At 34.8% G+C, this 22666-nt stretch overlaps 1 protein-coding gene across 1 annotated transcript; it reads left to right on the forward strand.

The window, feature by feature from the left end:
* The first annotated feature begins 3564 nt into the window (after positions 1 to 3564).
* Positions 3565 to 21953, forward strand: LOC131781635 (uncharacterized). The gene is made up of 33 exons (XM_059098332.2): positions 3565 to 4357; positions 4438 to 4507; positions 4579 to 4706; positions 5733 to 5889; positions 6480 to 6542; positions 6828 to 6889; positions 7072 to 7149; positions 7621 to 7669; positions 8078 to 8156; positions 8867 to 8960; positions 9601 to 9674; positions 10131 to 10233; positions 10461 to 10549; positions 10664 to 10696; positions 11503 to 11594; positions 11694 to 11782; positions 12664 to 12742; positions 13200 to 13279; positions 13956 to 14029; positions 14549 to 14673; positions 15609 to 15640; positions 15901 to 15967; positions 16063 to 16183; positions 16476 to 16504; positions 16666 to 16706; positions 17027 to 17144; positions 17332 to 17501; positions 18027 to 18084; positions 18809 to 18845; positions 19066 to 19509; positions 20028 to 20080; positions 20573 to 20649; positions 21139 to 21953. Exons 1-33 carry the CDS (start codon positions 4337 to 4339, stop codon positions 21157 to 21159), a joined length of 2907 nt encoding a protein of 968 aa, XP_058954315.2. The 5' UTR covers positions 3565 to 4336; the 3' UTR covers positions 21160 to 21953.
* Positions 21954 to 22666: the final 713 nt, after the last annotated feature.

Raw genomic sequence — 22666 nt, forward strand, 5'->3', positions numbered from 1 at the left:
TTCTCTACCAAGTCCCTGAATCTGCCACTGAAGCTGTAAACATGAAGCTAATGAAGAAAACCTCTTTTGAATGTTGTTTGTTGTCGTGAAATATTTTCCTTTCACATCAAGCACAGAAGTAAAGCAATTCAACTTTTAAGCAGTTACCAGTGTAATATGGAGCACGAGGTATTAGGTTATTTCACTGCATGAAAGAAAATTAAGTAAGAGTATTCATGGCAAGTTAAAGTTACTCCTTTGAAGCCCTGTTTCTGTGCTGTCATGTAATGCGTTGCGTGACAAGATCAAGGAGCAATGGTAGAGGACACTAATGTTCATAAAGGCCGCAAACACAAATTTCATCAGGAAAAATGTTTAAGGAATGTTTTCTCCAACAAAGAATGAGGTTGGATAAAAAATTACTCTAATGCTTAGTTTTTATAGACAACATACTGAACTTGAGTGCATTGATGTGTTAAAGTTTTCAGGTTCTTGTTTTTGTTTACAAGTCAAATGACCATTTGGTAGAAAAGGGGAAAATGTTATGACTTTCTTCAGTTATTCGTAAATAAGTCAACTCCTTGTACAAAAGTGATGAAAAAATTTTGGATTTTTCAGTTTAACTGCTAAGCAGGGTCAAGTTTCTGAGACTAAATTAAGAGTTAATTATCCCTTTTTTGTGCCAGTTACAGGAGTAACGTAACAACACTTGATGTGGTGTTGCAAATGAAATCACTTAAATATTTGAAACTCCATTTGTTTAACAACAGCATTACTATTAAAAATTGAACTGTAACCAGGATATGACATAGTGAAAAAGGTAAAAAACGTTCTCTGGTTAAAAAGGTTTTAAAATATGACCTTTCGGCTATTATACTATAGCCTTTAACGAATGTAAAAAATATAAGTGCGTGAATGGAAATATATACAGGGGAGGGTGTGAAAAAAATTAAAAACTAAAAAATACAATAGAAGTGTGGAAAGCTAAAAAATGGACAATAGAACAAAATCAAATTACAATAAGATAGAATTTTGTCTCGATAACGGTTTAGAGTTATTGTCTGCGCCGACAGTTTTTGCAGTATGCCAAGATTCTAGTGTTTTGATTGACTTTGCCGTGATTGACTTTGAGGGCGCTACTGTGATAGACAAAGGCAATTACCGCATTCTAGAATTAGAATTACCGCATTCTAAACTAAACAAGTTTTTACTAGGCGTAAATCCATTTATTTTAAGTGGAATAGAATTATGCTCATTAGATTTATATAATGTCATATGCAATAAGTTTGTGCCAAATTTGCTGACGTGTGTATAGTAGAATGTAATTTGTAAAATTGAGGGCAACCAAAAAACCCCAAATAATCAATATTTTAGGTAAACAGTGTCAAGAAAATGGTTTCAAGCCAGCTTTCTTCCACAAAATACAAAACGTTAGCAAAAATTGGCAAAAATGTTGGCAAATAAATAATTTCAAAGGAATTTTTTGTTCTGTTTTGCCTTTTCCTTTCTTTTAAGATCATTGTTACAGTAAGGTTTTAATCATCGAAAGCTCCAGCATCACATGTAACATGTGCTCGGTTAGTCATTTCCACCTTTATTGATGTTCCAGGTCTATGTTTTCTAGATTTTTATAATCGTGGCAAGTGTCACAGGCATCCTAAATGCTTTAAATTGCATTATGAGCTGGCCTTTGAGTTCCCATTAGATGATAGGCAGAAAGCGAATTTGATTAATAACTATTTTGTTGATATTGCACATGATCTTACTAAGAACTTGGATCCAGTACATTTAGATACTACTTTTTATATTAATAGAATTACTCCCACTATAGAGAATTTTTCTTTGAATTGGGATATAGTTAGAGATGTTTTGAAGTCTATTAATCCAAACAAAGCAGTAGGCCCTGATAATATTTTTCCTAAAGATCTTAAATTGGCACAGGACTCTGCTATTCAGGGTCTGCTAGAGGTGTTCAAAAAAAGCATGGACTGTTGTAAGTTCCCTCAACAATGGAAGGAGTCATTAGTTACACCTGTTTTTAAGAAAGGGAACAGGCTGGATCCTAACAATTACCGACCTATATCCTTGCTTAGTACACCAGGAAAGCTTCTTGAGAAGGTAGTGTGTGACTCACTTGATGATCACATGTTATCCAATGGCATTCTCACAGATAGACAATGGGGATTTAGGAGGGGCTATTCAACGGAGAGCCTCCTCCTTCATCTCACTGAGTCCTGGGGGAGTGCCCTGGATAGAGGCCATAAGGTTGGAGTCTTATTCATTGATTTCCGCAAAGCTTTTGATTGTGTCAACCACAGTATTCTTACTGAGAAACTCAAGGCTGTTGGCTTGGCAGGTGATATGTGGAAATGGATCAATGACTATCTCTCCAACCGTGTACAAGGGACTAGTGTAAGTGGGTCTAGATCTGATAGAATCCCCATTAGAGCTGGGGTCCCTCAGGGATCCTTACTAGGACCAAGATTGTTTGCATCTTATGTTAATGACCTCCCTGAATCTATTACCAGTGGAGAAGTCTATATGTATGCTGATGACACAACAATATATGTAGTAGGGAATACTGTTGATGAAATAACAACAGGGTTACAGGCTGTTTTGGACCAGGTTAATTCCTGGTGTCTTAGTAACAGATTGATTCTACATGAAGGTAAATCCGAGGCAATGGTCTTAAGTACTACCCCCTTCATAGGTCCTTTGAAACAGCTGAAGTGGGGTATGGACACCATTCGGTATGTGTCCTCCACCAATTGCCTTGGGGTTACAATTGATGATAAACTCTCTTGGTCTCAGCATGTTGCATTGGCTAGATCTGCATTTAATGCCAAAGTTAAAATGTTGAGACGTATAAATTTCCTATGTACATCTATCTTGGAGACTTTTTACTATAGGATAGTTATACCAAGTGTTCTATATGGAATTGCAATTTGGGGGTCTGGATCCAAGCTTAAAGATCTAGAAATGATTCACATCAGGGCTGCCAGGCTAATTCATAAGATACCAAATAGTTTTGGGGATAATGATGTACTTTCTAAGGTTGGCTGGATGCCTTTAGAGTATTTTATAAGCTACGTATCTTAACTATTACATATAATGCTTATTATAATTTAGGGTTGCGGGAAATTAATTGTTTGGTGACCAAGAACTCTAACAGTTATAACCTAAGGAAATCCCTGAATGTTGTACTTAATAGGCCCAAAACCGAATTGGGTCGTAGGTCCTTTGCTCATAGATCTGCAGTAGCATGGAATGCACTTCCCGATAATGTTAAAGATTCTCCAAATTTATCTATTTTTAAATATAACTTAAAACAATCCAAGCAAACTGTTATGAATATTAATTTTGAAAAGGGAGGTAATGTTATACAAAACATGAAACCAAATTTTCACTATTACTAAAACTTTATGGTTTACTTGATTTATTCAACTTATAAATTTTATCATATCTGTATTTTATATAATTATAGACTAATTAGTTTAGGCAGGTCCACATCAGCTGTAAAGTTGCGCAAATTTTAACCTGCGTTATCAAATAAAGTTATGTATGTATGTATGTATGTAATTTATTTGTACCTGCTAAAATCCAAACCTTTCCCTCCATCACCACAGCCACTTAGTGGACTTAGCACGATGAATCTCCTTTCTTAAAATCTAGCCTTTTTTCTCTAACTTTGACATAATCTCCCTGACTTTCGATGAAATATCGACCAGTGATCAAATGCACGTGGATGTTAAGTGTTGTGAATTTTTGAGACTTGTAATTCCTGAGTATCCAGGCCTCAGGAGACAACGTCTTGGAATCTGGAATGGATTATGGAATTTGGGGAGCTCGGTACGTTGGTGAAACACAGTGCTGTTTTATATTTAAGCCTCGTAAATACTGGGGAGACAGATAACCAAACAATGGCTGCAAAAAAGACTGACCCGCGAGTGTTTTGATTGAAACATATGAGACAAAAGCCTCGTATGTGGGCCGTAGGCAGAAGCGGGAGCAGCAAGGCCGGAAGACGCCCACCGACTTGGCGAGATGCGAGCTAAAAGAAGACAGGAAGAAGACGGAAAAGCAGTGTTCATGTGATAAAATACTTATTCACTGATTTTTCACGGCAATGAATTTTTTATTGCACAAATTTTCCTCAGTCAGTATCCAAACTACCAGGTAACTACGTTCACTGCGGGATTTTTGAATCCTTGCAATGAGCACCACTCCTCACCGTACCCCACTGGGGAAATCGTGCGCTGTTTGCGCGCACTATACAAATAAATCAAAGCAAGGAAACCCGTGAGTATTGAGCGGATCAGCTGTCTGCACTTTAACAACTTTTGCAGTCATGTAGAATATGATGAGGATCTCTAGTCAGGTGAGAGATATATTTGTGGTATGCCCATCAGAAATTACTATTAATTAATCATTTTTTTGCTCTCTTTCTTTGTACAAAAGCTACTGAGGTCAAGGACATCTCAACCGCTACAGCTCGTTGAATACTTGGATCTATCTAATCTTGGACTAGGTACGCTTTCAGAAAGTGTTGTTTGATTTGTTGTATTGATGGAAAATGATGAAATCTGCTTTATTTTACAGTATCTCTTGAAAGACTCGAACTATGCCCAAAGGTTCAGACCTTGATCGTCCGTGGAAATCGAATTGAAGCTGTACCCGATTTGAGATGCTATTCCCAGCTGTGGAAAATTGACCTCGCTAACAACGTGGTAAATGTTTTTTGCCTGAGGGTATCATTAAGGCAGACTTCACCTTCTTTTATGACCTCCCTACACGAAAATATTATTTTGCCTGAAAGCTATCCTTTTTCGCAAGGGATTGTTGCGTGAAAAGTAGCTTAAAACTCAAAGCTTACAACAGACTACTCACACTTGACATGGATATCGATCAGAATTTGTAAAATGGGATGAAGCATCAAAAAAGGATGTACACTTGCGCCCGAAAATTTAACCCTCTAGTCATTTCACAAATGAATGATTTCTTTCACTCGTGATGTATAGTTCTTATAAGCTCCAAACGAGTAGTCCATGCTAACTAAGGCTCAATTTTAACGAGGTTGTGTTTCGCGTTAACAATCTTTATTCATGAGAATCTGTTTACTTAGTGTTTTGTTTGTGGTTACTGGTAACTCGACAAACATAAAGGCTGCATTAAATTAATCTTCATAGTATGGCTCGAACTAATTGAAACTAATTGTCTTTGTCAACTCGAGTGTGACATGATTTGTATGTAAAGCTTTAACTTTATATTGAGTCGTCTATGATCGTAGTACTCTGTGAGTTGAATTCAAAACATTGCTCAGTTGGCAAATTTTATAACTGCGCGCTTTAGGCTTTAAAATAAAACTAAATTTGCTGCGGGTACAATGATAAAATTTGAGAAGTTGAGCGGATTGTGGAGAAGATTGTAAAGAAGTATTAGAAATTTAATCTCGGATGTAAAGACTTAATTTATTAACCTTTTCAAGCTGTGCAAATTCCTATTGCATGAAGGGCAATTTCATTCTCATATTTTTGTCTGGAACAGAAGAATGGCACCTTTTTCAATCAATTGTTAGCGAGCTTGGAAATTATGTTGATAACACCTTTGAATGCAGATAAACAAAACAGAGTTTTGAAATAAATTTTTCAAGGGATCCTGGCATATAGTCTTGAGTTTAGAATAAAGGCAAATTCCTTGTAGTAAATTACTTGATTAGGAATTTTGATATTTATAATATTTTATTTCTGTGATAGGTGAAAAGTTTGGAAGGTTTGTTTTCAGTTGCTGCCTTTGGAACACTGGTCCTAGCTAATAATGACCTTGACTGGAATGAGCTGCAAAAAATACGGCATGTTCATATACTTGATCTCAGTCTCCATGGAAACCACAAACTGGAGATGGATGCTTATTGTGAGTGTTTTAATGTAACTAACAGTTTAAACCTTTAACCTTCAGATTCAAATAGTAATTCTCCTTACTTTCTCCCATACACTTCCTTGTAACTTAGACTGGGGAATTAAATGTTTCATCAAGATGATACTCTAACTGACATCAACAGGCCTGTTTGTTCATGTAACATATTTGCAAGACAAATATTAGAAGTACAAGGAAAAATTACCTGTTGAACAGCTGTAAGAATTTAGGGGTTAAGGTTGAAGTTTCTAAGGTTACTTCTGTTTCTAAGAATCCTTGCGAAAGTTGTGGGACATCGCAAAAAGGAATCAAGCTCACCCACTTATAAAATGGGGAGTGGTAAATGTTGAATGTATAAAGGGGTAACTTTCAAAAGAAACAGTGGTACCGTGTTGGCAGGAGAGTAAAACAGGGTAATTTGGTTTTATCACCCATAACATGAGAGCATAAATTGGCCACCATAAGCAGTTTCAAAGCTGACATTTCAAGCATTAGCCTTTAATGTTTGAGTGATTATAGATAATAAGTGTTGTTTGGACACTTATACTTCATATTTCAGATTCTTTGTTCTTTCTTTGTTGCTGCAGATAGGATGCATGTTATTGACAGTCTTCCCCTGGTTTGGATGCTTGATGGACGTATCATAACTTGTAAGCTTTATATTTTAAAACTCTTAACATTACTAACAATGACTTTCATAATATTTACAGTACAGCTCATATTTAATCCAAGGTTTCAGAGTTTTGATTCCTATTGGCCATGATAACTAAAATAATCTTAGCTTGGAGTGTTAGATACTGCTGGCTGTTCACTGTTTTGAAAGAAGATTATGAAATTGCTAAGAATCGAAAAAAAAATTATTGACCAAGTTATTTTGGTGTACATGTATCATGCACTTTAAATGATTTTTGATGTTTAATTTGTTTTTGCTACAGCTGCAGAACGTGCTCAGGTGGAACAGTTCTTTAAGGATTCTGCACTTTCTGATAGACCTGTGGTAGGTACAGTAGATGATTCTCAGAAAGTTGGTGAACCTGTGATCAAAAAGGCTTCTGAGTAGAGTAGGAATGGAACAAGTCGTTTTCAATCTACCTGAATTTTCATCTTTTTCTTGTAATTATAAAATTTTTGTTGTGCAATGTAACATTTAATTAGTTTTCTTGATCCTATTTATTCTAGAGGCACAAGCTTCCCAAGAACCACTTTGTTCCATCATCATTGAAAAACATCTCATTGACAGGTGTTTTTGGACAAAAGGTATGTTTTGTCAAAAGTTAAGTTACAATTATTATACATTAATCAGTGAATCTGATTACCTCTAATTTTTTATTTATTTGGACACTCGAAGCACTAGCAGTTTTCAGTTGAGTGTAAACAAGCTCACTTGTTGTGCTCATTAAAATTCACACAACATTCTTGAAGCCAGTTTGGTGCCAAACTAAACCCAGTTACCAGTTAACAGTTATTTCTTTGATGAAGTGCATGCTCTTCCCAAACTCTGAAGGCCATGCTAATTATCAAATCCCCATATTAGTTGTTCCCATACGTAGCATATCCACCAGGAAAAATGTTTTTAAGTGTACTTTGGAAAATTTTAGGGTAATTTTATATTTCAAACCAAGAGAGGTGATAAGACATATTACATTTTGTGTCCACATATCATTAATAACCTTTACAAGTGGGCCAAAGAATGACCATTTTCCTTTGTCTGTGGGTTGTCTTTTGTAGAGAGAACACTTGATGAGAAGGTTCCCTATAAAAGAAAAACTGAATGTTGGTAAGTTACAAGAAAATAAGCAGAATTCAATCACAGACTTAACATTGTTGCTCAATCTATCAGTGGACATTCTTCATCAGGTTTTACCTTTTAACTCCTAAGATCCCATTAGTAATTCTCTTTACTGTCTGACATACAATTCTTATGATGTCAAATTGGAGAATTTGGTATTGGATCAACCAATAATCCCCTAATTGATATTTTACTTTATTTTCATCACTTCTGTGCTTGATATTGTATTGACATTGTAAGAAGAAATTTTCTCAATGTCAGTGATATACAGAAAATTAACTATTTTCTTTTTTTTATTTTATGAAGTTTTAATGCTTTTAAGATATATATTAGCTTCAAAGACAAATGTGAAGTTTAAGTTTCACTAATAGAGACTTGTAAATTTGTTTTATTTAGATCTCGATAAGCGACGACTTTTGTACCTTGCTTATGGCCTCCAGCAAGAAGTGAACCTTTACATGAAAAGCAATATGAAGTAAGTTGAGTTTACTATTGGTGATGTTTAATTGTGGGATTGACATACAATTATTTTTCATTCTGTTTTCACAATACTTGTTGTAATCAAAAGCCTTTCGACCAGTTGGCTCAAAGATCTGTTTACACTTGGCCCTCTGAGTTCCCATAAATGACCAAGACAGAACTTCTCTCTATAATTTCAATACAATATCAAGCAGACAGGTGATGAGAATAAAGAAAAATGTCAAATTATCAGTTTAAAAGTTCATCCAATACCAAATTCTGTGGACTATAAAAATCATGAGAATAATATGACAGACAGTAAGGAAAATTACTAATGAGATCTGGGAGCAAGAGGGTTAATTGAGATTATTCCATGGAAAGTGTGCATGAACAATTTTTATTCACAAGTTGCAATGCATCCAAAAAACGAACTTGCGAGTGCAGCAACAAGTCAATAAAAATCATTCAAGCACTTTCCATTGTGTGATGTTTTCATTTCATACGTTCTGTGATTTTTTCACATTTCAATTCAAAGATTGAAGGAGAATGGCTATGAAAATACATTGTTCGTCCAATTAGAGACACGAATGATAGCACTTCACTGCAATGTTATAATTTCAGTATGTAAAAAAATAAATAACCTTATTACACACTTTGAGGAAAAGCTGTACAATTACTTATAGTTATGGGTTGGAATCAATTTTGTATATAATAATCTTGTTTCAGGGGGAAGGTAAAACCATCACTGCTGATAGAAAATTTAATAAACTACAGAAATGAAGACAAGGAAAGATGTAACATGCTATTGCTAATGCTAGTGGTGAGTTCATTGTATGTAATTTCTATTTTTTTTATTCCAAGGAAGGGGTTGCCAGTTTCTGTCAGTATTCACTGCTTTAACGTTTGGAATGGCTCCATTAATTTAACAGATTGATTATCTTTTTATTAATAATTACTTGTTGTCACTTTGCTTGGGGAAATAGCAGGGCATTCTTTAAACTTTAGAGACTGGAGAGCTAAATTTCACTAATGACGCGTCTCAGCTTTTTTTCCCCGGACTTGGAGAATGTTCACCCATTACTTTAAAATTGATAAATAAATTTTATTAAAGTAATTAAAAACTTGATCATTGCATCAATGGTTTTTATTGACTTAGTCACCTTGGGTTATGAGTCATACCATGCTCTACAGATGTAGTACCAGTAAGTGTATACGTCAGCTCAAAATTTAAGTGGAGCTAAAAAATTCATTTATTAATCAATATTTTGGGGTGTTTTTAATTCAAAAAATTAATCCACTCGTGCTGATTGGTTATGAGATGATTATAGCCAACTTGGCCCTACAACTGTTCCTAGCTATCCATCCTTTCATATCCAACAAGTGTAAATGGAATAAATGTTTAATTAATATACATTGTAATTTATATCATTATATTTATGTGGATGTATTATCATATTTAGGCATCCCTGGAATTTGCAATTCCTTCACTGCTTGTTCAGCAAACCCTTGATATTGCAAGACTTCGAAAAATAAGGTAATTAATTTAAATCAAAATTTATTTTCTCTTATGATTGAGTCTTACTATTGACATCTCAAAGCTAAATTTACAAACAAAAAAGGCTTCATATATTTGTAGACTGGTTTGGTGTTATATCAAGGTTTTTCATAATTAAATTTCTTTATATTGAGTGTCTTAATTGTTGTAACCAGTTTACATGACATCAAATTCAATTTGTTTTTGAGGATAAATAGAAGTCAAATGGATTAAAATTGCAAGCGCTATTGTAGTTGTGAGGATTTGATTTTGCATTGGTTCCATATTCCATGATTTTCAGAATTCTCATTACTTCATTACTTGACATTGAGTTAAAAGAAGTGTTATGATCTACATCTTTTTGGAATTCATTGGTTTGAAAAAAAAGCAAGTGCTGTTTTTCAGTTTTTGGTAATCTGTAAGTATTCATTGTCTGTTTTCAATTTTGTTTTTCAGAAATGTTGACACCATGGATGTGTTCATGCTCCCTCGGGATGTCAGATGCCGATTGATTTCTTTGCTTTTAGGGGCTGTGAAAATTGAGCGTGATCGACACATTGTAAGTACAACTTTTTTATTGATCTTTGCAAAAAGAGTAGTCTGCAAAACTTTTGTGCATCATTAAGATGTCTGGTCATTGAGCGATTGTTAAGAAAGAATAGCACACTCAGTCTTGAGAAAGCAGTTTTCAAGCACAAGCAATGATGAGCAAAAATGGACTTGAATTTTTTGATTTTCAGTTTATTTATAATGGAAGTGTTCTTTATTTTTGTTGTCTGTTGCAAGGATGGTGGATTGTACAACAGACTGTACCTGTGTCTTTATGATCTAGTCGCTGATCTGGTTAGACTTGCGAATGGAGACAGTATAGCTAAGTATGAATTAAATCTAGAAATTTTGGTTTAATATTTGTTCAAATCATATCATGACATGATGACTTAGTTTATGTTTTATTATTGACAACATGGTGTGGTTACTTTCACTTGTAGATATCAAGCAACACGAAAAAGGCTGGATTCAAGGTTTGTTCCCAAAATTGAAATCATGATATTACATGTTTAACTGTTCAACTCCCAAGATCTGATTGTTAATTCTCCCATTCAGCTGTTCCTCATTTCCTTTTATATAAAGGAGAATTTGGTGTTAGACTTTCATAACCACTTCTACCTGATAAGTTTGAGTATTCTCATTACCTGTTTGCTGGATAATATATGGATACTAAAGGAAGAAGGTGCATGTTAAACACTTCAGTGTTAAAGGGTTATAGGGTTTTTTTTTTTTTTTTGCAGTGAACCTTAGCTATCACCATCATAAACATTTTGCTAAGTAGGAAACCTATATACTTGGACTTGAGTGTTTAAAATATTGCAATCAAATTAATTGTTTAAGGCTGAATCCCTGACTGAACTTTTTACTGAACTGTAGACTGGACCCATGGTATTGTTCTCCTGGGGTACTGCACTTTATCCCTTATGATTTATAAGTATTCTGCAAACTGTAAAACCTGAATTTCTTGCTGGTTATATCCTGAAACTTGATCATTGTTTTGCTATTTACAGTCAATGTGGTTTTTCTAAGATTGGAGAAGGAACATTTAGCAAAATCAATGTTTTCTGTTTGTTGCTAAATTGATGAACATCTCTCTTAGAGCCCCACTATAATTTTATATTTCAAACATGAATACAGCAAGAACCAAGAAATTGTATTGAGGATAAATAATGATTGTTTTTCTTTTATTCTCTCATTTTTGTTTTGTTTTTTTCATTTTTGATAAAAATCATAACAATTGAATGATGTACTAGTTGTATTTATAACATTCCTGTTGTAGGAAAGCTGGGTACAGATGTTTGTTGGCATCAGAAGTGGTTCAGCTTCTCTGTATTGTACCTGTCTTCTTTGACTTCATTGGAAAAGATCCTGGTAAATAAGATCAAGTATAAATTTGTCACAATTAATATGATTCAATGACATGGAAAACCATCAGGGAAATAAAAAAGTGAACAAATCTTTCTCTTTTAGGTGTTTTGGACTTAATAATTGTTGCCACTAAAGATGAGATGATTGGTGAGAAGATTAAGTCACTTAGCTGGAAAATTCAGTCTGAAGGGGTGAGAGTGACAGTACTTTAATTTAGGATTTTAGAATACATATAGTTAAAAGGATGTTGGTCATAACATGTTGGATTCTATGTGAGGGTAAATGTTGAAAGTTGTTATTAACTGGGATGAAATCTTCTAATAGGATAAATAGAGATGAAGTAGGTAAGAACAAAACAAGGATACTGATAGCAAATTGTGATGAAGTCTTTGATGCAAGATAAGTAAAATGGATTTAATGGCTGAAAGTGTAACTGGTAATCCTGTGCAGTGGTCTATACATGTTACTGTGAACGCTCACATGGAATGTTATAACTTCACTATAGGTAGTTGTTGAATTCTAGAGCAGTATTGTGGAAGGGAAAGACTGCTTTTCCATTTCTATCAGTTGTAGGTTTTTTTTTTTTTTTTTTGCCCAGAGTAATTAGCAAATTTCTGTACTTGAAGCCTGTCTTAGTTACTCTGCAAAGTGATGTTGTGTGACATGCTAGTGGATAGAAAGGTTGAGATTAGAGGTACCTTTACACCCTAACATCAGTATGCATATTCTCCATACTGTTTTCTATACATTTGCTAAGGTGCTGACAAGGAGAATTTGTTTATCAATCAAGAGAATATTTAGTTGGTGATCACTTCCTTTATTCTCATGACCTCACGGTGTGATGTAAGGGTTATACTGTTGGGAGAAGTCAGATGCTAGGCACTCCAGGGTTAATTTCATGAATGGAGTGCTGAAATGAACTGAGGAAAATATTTTTCCCCTGATATTTTTTGGGTTAAGTGAGTTTTCATGGTTGAGTTAAGTGTTAGTTGTGCAGAAAGAGAGAGATTAGAAACTAATTGTGGGAGGAAATAGTTGAATTGATCATGTGTTATTATTATGTTTGGATTAGGGAGGAATGAACAAAGTGTCCAGAGAAATTGCAGAGTATCTTCTGGAATGTGTGAAACAGGCTAATGCAGCCATGTCAGGTTCTACAGCAGTTCTTGTTACATTTTACACACAATTTTGTCTCTTTTAACAATTTTTGGTTTCTGTACAATGTGACATGTATTAAAGAATGTCAAGTATTTCCCAAAAAAATTTCAAAATTTCTAAAAACAATTTGACCACTCAAGAGTGCCTTTCTGTGCAGCTCCTTACTTTTCAAACAGACTGTTAACTGATCTAGATTTAGAACAGAGTCATTGGGCAGCTATCACATGGGGGATCTAAATTTAAGAAAATCTGTTAATTTTTGGCTGGTGCTTTTGATGTAAAGTTACTACATTTCTCAGAAATCTCAAAATGTAGCAAATTGTTTTTTTTTATTTTTCAGTAAATTTGAAGACAATCTCAAAACATAAAGGAAGCTACTGCTGCAACAGTTTCTAGACCCTTGGAATATTTGAAGCTCTTTTAACTGAAAGCCTTTTCATTTCATACTAGGAAAAAAGGGCACAGACCATGGGAAGCTCTTGGAAGCTGAGAAACAAGTTAGCAGTGTAGAGCCAAGTTATGTTATAACTGTAAGTTTGCAACAAACAGCTGTTTTTTCTCTGTTTAGAGTCTAAGTTTTCTTGGTTTACATTTCTTTAAATGTCACCAGTGTCTTTGCATATTATTTTACTCTTTAACTCCAAAATGATAAACATCAGTGCATAACTTCTCCCTACATTTTCATCACATCATCTAGCAGAAAGGTGATAAGAGTAGACAAACTAGTCAGCTATAGGGTGTTATCTTACACCTGTTATGGTCCCTGCTTGCAACTGAAATTGAATCTAATGTTGTTCAAAAGTTCAACGTTAGAGTGCTTTTCGATCGAGAGTCTCAGAACCAAAACCAATGAAAGTCATCTCAATAAAAAAAATGCTATAAATCAAGAGCTAATAAGAACTCAAACTAAAACTGACCAGGCTGCCTAAAATGCAGGAAAATGCTGTCTACTTAGTTGTGTTTGGTTTTAATTTTGCATCTGATCGGTTAAGATAGTGGTGCATGTTTTCTGGACCAATCACAGAGCAAGCACTTCCATATTCATTTCTTTAATTTTGCATCTCATTGGCTGAGATAGTGGTGTGACTTTTTTGGACCAATCACAGAGTAAAGTAAAGTAAAAGCAAAGCAATCTCAGATTACTTTTGATGCTCAATTAAAAAGTGCTCTAACTCTAGAAAGTGATTTCCATGTTTTGTTTTTAAGTCAAAAAGGTTGTTGAAGGCAAGCCACGAGAGGCCTCACTCTTGTAAAGGATCTGTCTGGTCAAAACTACAGAGGTTGGTTTTAGTTTTATTGGAATTTTATCTTGGAAGGGCACTCTTTTTGTGTGGTGAAGGTGGGGGGAGATCCTTGTCCAAAAAGTGTGTGACCATATAAACATCAGAACTTTTCAATTAAATTTTTCGATGACAAAGATCTTGGCACAGCAGAAGGTTAACTTGACCCCACCAAAAGGTATCACCCCAAATTTTTTATTGTCAAAAACAGAACTGGAAATGATCAGATTTCTTCTACAGGAATGCAGAACCCTCTAGAATGTGCCTTGTTCTGCATGTGTGGCTTTGTAAGCCCCCAACAAGTGTCTGGGAGGCACATGTTTGAATTCTGTTAAAACCTTGAAAGTTTTGTTTATTTTCTCCCGCATGCAGTTGCCCAAGTCTCGGGTAATCTGTGAGGATCATTCATTTACTTTATATGCTTACTCAGGTCAAATGAAATTTATTTTAGTAAAAAGTTATGCAAAGCTTGGAATTCTTAATCAGCTTCATGTAAAAAATGTTTGATGTATTTTTAAGGGATGACTTACCTAATGGATTTAAAAGCAGAGCTTCTGCAAGAGTCATGTCTGCTGTTGGTGCAAAAACGAACCAAAAAGTTGCATTATATAGAAAAAGGATCAAGTTAGCTGGGAGGAAACCTGGTAAAATGCCAACAATGTTTTAATTCTCCTTCCATTTTACTCATTAACTAAACAACTGTAAGTAGACGATGAAAATGAGGAAAATTGGGATTACCTGTGAGTATCTTAAATGTATTCCTTGTGTAAGAATTGCAAAATAACTAATAAGTAACACTTTGTTTCAAGAACAGGGTTGAGAGAAATTCTGCAGTCTGTGTTACAGTTTGTTTAGTTGACACTTACTGAACCAGCCCAGTATTTATTTTATATTTACGGCATCTTGAAATTTTGCAAAAACACAAAAATTCCAAACCAAATTTCAAGACCTGGAAATACCGGTAATATAGAAGACAAATTTTAATCTTGACAAATGTGAGAGAAGTCAAAAGGCATTTTTTTTTTAAAATAAATTTGAAATGAGGTCATTGTAAGCTAGCAGAATCTTAAATTATAAGCTGTTATAAAAAGTAGCTTGATCCAGGTATTTTAAGTTGTGGGCCAAACCCTTAATAATCATCATCCTACTCGAGGGATTGGCTTTGAATCATAACTTTGTGACTGTAGAGTAACAATATTTTATAGTGCATTGGATGCCATTGTCAGACCATAGGTAAAGCCAGTACTCACTCATGAATAAAGGGGGTAAATATTTCTGAAGAAACTGTGGTGCTGCATCAGTGGGAAAGTATGATGAGGTATTTGGTATCATTGACTCAGTTGATAATGTAAATTGGCCACCATAAAGAGTTTCAAAGCTAACATTTCAAGCATTAGCCCTTTGTCAGAGCTTTTGCCCTAACAAAGGGCTAATGCTTGAAGCATTAGCTTCGAAACTCTTTATGGTGGTCAATTTACATTGTCAATGTAGTTGATATAATGCCAAATTTCCATATTACTGGTACTGATTTATTTCATTAGGCACCTGGATAATGTGAACTCTTTTTTTTTTATTTTAGTGCTTGGTGACAGAGTAGAGGTTGGCCATCAGGTACAACTCATTTTGTTTTAGAGCAACTCTCCATCTTCCTTTTTGGAAAAATACTCTACTCTATTTGATCTTTTGTTAAAGAATGCACATGAACATAATGCTACCATAACCACTCATTTGAAGCTAATGATTTCTAAATTCTTCTTGTCTGAGTTCATTTTTTGAAAAATGTCCTCTGTCGTTAAAGAGAGAAGGTGGTAACTGCTTTTAACATATTTGATCAGTTGATTTTGAAACATGAAGTTGTTTGATTTTCCTAGATGTATGGACGCCTCGTAGCTCTTCCAGAGTCGGACATGGGCTTAGTTCAGCTGGAGACTGTAGCAGGTACATATATATTATTCTGAAAAACAAATCCAGTGAGGTTTATTTACAATTTGAATTAATCAGTGGATAAGTTAACGATAAAAACCTTTCCTCAGCTCCCAAGTTCCAGCAGGCAGACTATCCAATCAATTACCTGGACCAGCAGTTCCTGTATGTTGACTTTGCTGATATTAACTGGGATTGTGCATCAGGGACATGGAGACCATCTTATTCAAAGTGAGTATTAATTAAAAGTAAAGTGGACATTTCTGGCCAGATAATCTAAATTCTCAGCTAGAACCCTGATATAGACTAGCATTGCACATAGCCATGAAATTTGCTTCAATTTGCTAAATATTGGGCACAATCTTTCCAAAATTAAATGGTTGGCATCACAAAAACAGTTCAAAGGTAACTCACTGTGTTGATAGAGAAGCAGTACAGGGGTCTTTACTGCTTGTAGCAATTTGTCAATAAAATCAGACTCTCTACTAGTTAGGGATAATAAAACAATTTCCTTTATATTCAGAGAATTCGTGGAAAGTCGCAGTCAAAAAGGTTAGTATGAGATAATTTGTTTGGTACATAAATTAATTGAGTCACTCTTAACATTAACACCTGCTGAAGGGTAGCTATTGGATCCTCAGTTAGTGGCAGTTTCTAGTAACAGCAACTGTAATTTATGCTGTCAAATGTGAACAAACTCTGCTTCATTTTAGGATCAAGGAGTAAAACGCTCAACACAAGCTATGATAACAGGGTATGGCTCAATGAAAGTTTACTATGATTTTGCTTATAGATTCAGTTGATGTTTTGTTATCAGTAATTAACTGTTATTAACTTACTTGTTAATCTATTTAAATCATTTGCACTATAAATGATTGACAGATTGGTTAATTGACAGAGTGACTGATTGTTGAGCAGATTGGTTGAGCATTTGATTGACTTACTGATTAATATGATCATAGCTGTTTTACTGTGCCTTGAAGAATGCTTCACCCATAACAGCACTTAAATCTGTGATAACAGTAATGAGGTTTTTTTTTTTTTTTTTTTTTTTAAATCAATATTTTTCTTTAGGAAGAGGTTGCTCAATTTCTATCGGATGCCATTAGGCAAAATCTCCAACTCAGAGTTGATCTGCCAGCAGCCTACAATACTGATGCCACATCAGTAATTGGGGAACCTATAACAACAGGTAAATGAGGCAAATTTAGCAGTGTGTCAGGTTTATCAAGATTCAAGGTTGATAGCTGTCAGGGTGGTATGCAAGTCTAAGAAACTACGTACAAAGTTTAAGATAATGGACATTACCTGTAGTAACAAAGGACTCAGAAAGTTTTTTATAATTTATTTTGTATGATTTGTTTTTCCTTTTTTTTCAGGAGAGACTGTAATCACAGATCATGTGAGATCAATTGTACGAGAGTGCTTGCAAGAAGCAGATGTAAAGTGGACAAGCTCTCCTGAACCTGATATGAATGGCAACCACTTGCATGATCCAACAGATAATGATGATGTTGAGCAGCCTGTGTTAGAGAAGGCTGACAGCTTGGTATAATGAATTTCAATTATAGAAACATCTTTAACTTATAAAATCTTATGAAAGATGAAGCACCCCTAATGATAATGATTTTGCAGCTACTGTTGCATATTTTTTTCAAGGATCCAAAACAGCTCTAACTTCTTACTTTCTGGAAAATGTTTGTTGTGTAATATAATTCTCTGAGGGACAAAGTTTTCCAGAAAAGAGTGACAACCAATGCTTGACTCTGAAGATGTGTTTTGCTCAGGTGGTCACAATGTCAGTCACTACAACTATTACAAATGAAAAGTGTCATTTTCAAAACCACTCCCTCAGGCACAATCAGACCACACTGTTGCCCCAGGGTGCAAACCATCCTCAATATGGACTTGTGTCAGTTTACCATTTGGATTTTACCCTCAGGAAGCTTAAGTCTAAGAATCTTTGGACCAGTATCCTTTGCCATTTTTTGCAGGCTCAAAAGGGATTTGAGCTTGCAAAAGTACAGGCAGACAAAAAAAGAATTTTAATTCTGACCAATTTTTCATTTTTCAGTCCACCCCTGTTGTTGTATCAGAGGTGACAGCTAATGCTGATTCAGAATCCTACAAAGGTAAAGTTTGCAGCAAGAAAACATCTTAACCCTTTAATCCCCGAGTGACCAAGACAGAATTTCTCCTTACAATATAATACAATATCAACCAGATAAGTGATGAGAATAAAGAAAAATATCAATTTGGGGTTGATTAGTTGATCCAATACTAAATTCTCAGAACTAACATTATAAGAATTGTATGGTTGACAGTAAGGAAAATCACAAATTTGATCTGGGAGTGTTAACTTAACACAAAAGGTATTCTGCTCAATTGATACTCAATCACCAGCCAAGGAATTATTTCAGATTGGATGGATACATATTTACTTTTGCAATTAACATATCTTACGGTGTTGCCTTCTAGTTTGAGAGACAAGTGCAAACAGATTTTCCTTACTTTTTGTGTGTCAAGATTACTTCCACTTTCACAGTTACTCTTTGACTGCAAAGAGATTTGAGAAAATAGTGTTTTGTTACTCATTATCACTCACAAAGACAATAATCTGTAATCCTTCAAGACATAGAAATACTACATGTACAGTGTGAATTAATTGCAGTGTCAAAAAAAAAATCAAATGCTTAAAAAGAAGAAAATTCAACTCTGACACATTCAACATGGCTGGTCTTAGTTTGCACCAACAACAAACAATCAGTTTGTTGGTTTGTTGGAGCATTGAAAAATTGTTTCCAAGCTATTTATGTGGAAAAGTCGTGCTTAAATGATATGACTTCTTCTCAACAGATTGTGAGGTGTTAGAGGAAGATACTGAGGTCAACAGGTAAGAGGGGAATCAAACCCTGTTGTATAGTTGGGTAATTTAGTATCATCAGCTGAGTTCATAACGTAAAGAGTTTCAAAGCTGATGCTTTGAGTGTTGTTTTGAGTGAGTGCAACCTCGGGATAGACTGGCATCCCATCCAGGTGGAGTTAGTATTACTTGTAGTTGCTTCACACTATGGAAACCAGGATCTGATGAGTTCTCTATGATTGTTCTTTAGCAAAGAAATTGAAGAAAATTTTCTTCTTATGGAGGATGAAGGTGATGACATTGCATTGGATGATCTTGGCTCAGAAAGTGCACAGTACTTTCCTGTTGATTCTGAAGGAATGGAGGAAATGGTCTCGTACACAGAACACGCCAGAATAAATGCATGGAAGACACCTGAAGTGATTAAAAAGGCTGCTGAGAAAGGAGTACCTTCTAGGGTGGGGAGTGCGACAACAAGAGTGAATTCTATTTCAGCTGCCCACCCTCCCCCACAGCGACCCTCATCACCAACCCAGCCAGGTGTTGTTCCATTTATACAGGCCAACAGATGGTTGGCAGGGGGTCGGGATGTGAGTAGCACATCTGTCAAGCGTGCATCTGTTCCTCTGCCAGGATGGATGGAAGGATTGGAAGAAAGAAGACCCAAGTCTTCTCCAGCCATGAGAGGTCCTAGGTAATTTCCTTTAATTTACATATAAATATTATTGATATGGCAAATGTTATAAACTGGAGCCAAGTAATTTTATCTTGAAATTATTCCCAAGTGTTTCCTTTCTGAATCATTCCTTTCATTATTTCAATTAGCTGTGGTACCAGTAACTTTGGTTGTCTCTCTTTTCTCACATCTTTTTCAGAGCCCTAGCTCAGATATTCTGATTTACAGAAATCCCTTTAATAGCTGAAAGTCATGCATTGAAATATTTTTTTATGTGCCAATTTTATAAATTTTTTGTAAAAATGTTGCTATGATCTAGTGCCAAACTTCAGGGGATATAGCATCAACTGTTGCCAAGAACCTCACTGTTTCTTGAATCTGTTGGACTACAAAAACTTCAACCCAGACTTTTGGAAAGGCTTGTACCCCTAATCTGTCTCTCATCTTAGAGTTTCTGTGAAGTATATGGTTATAGAGTATTTGAATTAAAAAATTGTAATGGATAATTTTTTTGGTTGTGATTGTTTTTCTGGTAGGCAAACCTCAAGTCCAATTACCTCTCGGACAAGAGTGCCTAGACCCACAACAGGTACTGAATAACTGAACAGAATTTCAGCTGAATTTGATGTGTTGAACCATTTCCTCTGAGAAGGAAACCTGGTTTGTTGTGTGGTTGTACCAATGTAAGGCTTCCCTTGATTAAGTAAAAATGAAATGAATAAATGAATGAAAATGGGAGTGACATGAAGTGGCCCTTGTTTTCAATAACTGGCCTACTCATAGTACATGTGCTATGATTTGTCAATTTAGCAGATAGTGATTTCTCTGTATGGCCCAATAAATTTACAAGTTTGTCTGAGTTGAAATGTTTCTGCCCCATTTGAACCCAAACATATGATAAATATCTTGCTAACCACAGTTTCTTGGTTGGTAAGTTGTTAAACCTCATTTTTTTTGGCATTGCCCTAGGGCCCTAAATCAAGAGCAAAAAACTTAATTTGCAACTTATGGTACGCACTTAAAACTTGGTCAGGAAGAGGTATTCAGGTGAAAAAAAAAGTTAAATTCTTTTATGATGCAGGGCGACCTCTAGGGCAAAGTGGACAGTTCATAATGAGAGGATCTTCTCATGTACAGTATCAGTTTCAGCCTACTCGGGTATGTAAAAGATAAAGTTTACACGCCTTAAAAATAGATATTCATTTTAAGTTGTTCCTTTTGACCTGCTTTTTCTAGTTTTGAATTTTTAACCTAATGCAATAGTGTTAATTTGACTGTGGCAGACAATTCAAAGTGAACAGATTGCATCACAGTATGCCACCTCTATGGTGTCATAAGAATCTAAGGCATTGGCATTTCCACTCAAGACCTCTCCTTTGATATACTACTACTAAATTTTGGTTAGAAAAGGCTTCTTGCTATTATGGGGTAAAGGCTGTGCTGCACTTTTTGTTGTTTTCAGGCACAAAATTACATATTAGTGAAAGTTGAGTTGAAGTTACTTTCATTAGTTATTTTCCGTGGTTAACATACAGTTCTACGTCAAACTTTGGTGATATCATCATATTGACGTAATGTTTTACTATAACATCTCACTTAAAATCAATAGCTAATTATTAATTGGTAACTTTCTCTTCTCTCATACAGGTTGTCATAAGAAGGAGATAATGGAAGGTTACAGTCACATGACATGTGCTTACGCTTCATTACATTTCCTTCTATATCATTTAAATTTTTCTCAAACAATATAGCTTAAATTTTGAAGTTTAAGGGGACTATGTAAAATTCATGACATGATCATGAGCCACTGACCTATTAAGTCTGTTTCCATCCTTACCTTTACTGCTTCTCCAGTGATTTATGAGAAAAAAAATTCTTGCACTAATGCATCATATTGATCAAGCATATAATGATTGGAAAGGACAGATTAAGGCTTTTTTTATGCAAAAAATTTTAAGTGGTCAATATTTTAACTTGCTCCACTATTTAAATCCACTTTACAGAAAACCTTCTGAATTCTCCAAAGCTTTGTGAAGTATCAAGGTTTTAGCAAAGTGCTGTTTGAACTTTTAAAAAATATATTTAAGAAAAGAAGTTTATGTTATGTTATTTATGCTGTTAGTCAGCAACAGATTTTCAAGTTGACTGCACCATCAGTCAGTTTACTTTATGTAATTACTGTCTTTGACCTCTTTGTAGTAAAGTTAACATGCACATTTTATTTCATACATACAGCATAATCTATCATTATTTTTTGCTGTTGTAGAATTCATACCTTTTTGCTGGTTTGTGTAACTATTTAATGTTTGATTGTTATTTAAAATCTGGTTTAAGTGTACCAATAGATATTTATATTTAATCATAAAAAGAAGGATATTTTTTTAGAGTTGTGAGGGCTTATTAAAAGTAATATACAGTTGACAAGATGTGGTTAATGGACATTTGTAATTAATTTAATAGATGCAGCCAGTCATTCGTTTTTGTGTTGATAATAAACATAATTACTATTTTTCTGAAGTGTGGAAGTTCAGATTTCTTTGACACCTAAGAGCAGTATTCAAATACTCAAACAATGCACTTTTATCACAGAAAATGCTTTATTTTCATTACTCTTGGACCTTTTTTACTGTGGTCATTTGGGTGACCAAAAATTTGTGAATTTATTCCTTTTTGAGGTGGAATGATTCCCAACCTTTTAAATCCCTAAGGTGGAAAACATGTAACTTCTCCTAACAATATTAGTACATCATTCGGCAAGCAGGCAACAAGAGTTAACAAACTCATCAGTCAAATGCATTACATTGATACAGCACCAAGTTCTCATAACAGATTTTCAAAGAAATATACTAAAAACAATTAGAAGGGAGAATTTTTAGAGATCAGGGCTGAGTTGTTCAAAGCTTGGCTAAGATAACCCAGAGTTAGTGTGAAATCTAACCACAGATCTGAAAGCGTTCAAAAACTATTCAATATAATTTTTTTTTTGTCTACTATTTGATGCCTCAATGTTCTAAAAATAATTGAAGGAATTATCTGAAAAATGCCTTTGAAAAAGAGAATAGAGAAACCCGGATTAAAATTTAACCCTAGATTAGAGCTAATTGGTCCTTGAACAACTGGGTTCTGATGTAGGGAGTTAATCTGTTCATCCCTAAGAGTGACTAGTATCTAATTT

Source organism: Pocillopora verrucosa, chromosome 12, assembly GCF_036669915.1.
Source record: "Pocillopora verrucosa isolate sample1 chromosome 12, ASM3666991v2, whole genome shotgun sequence".
NCBI lineage: Eukaryota > Metazoa > Cnidaria > Anthozoa > Scleractinia > Pocilloporidae > Pocillopora > Pocillopora verrucosa.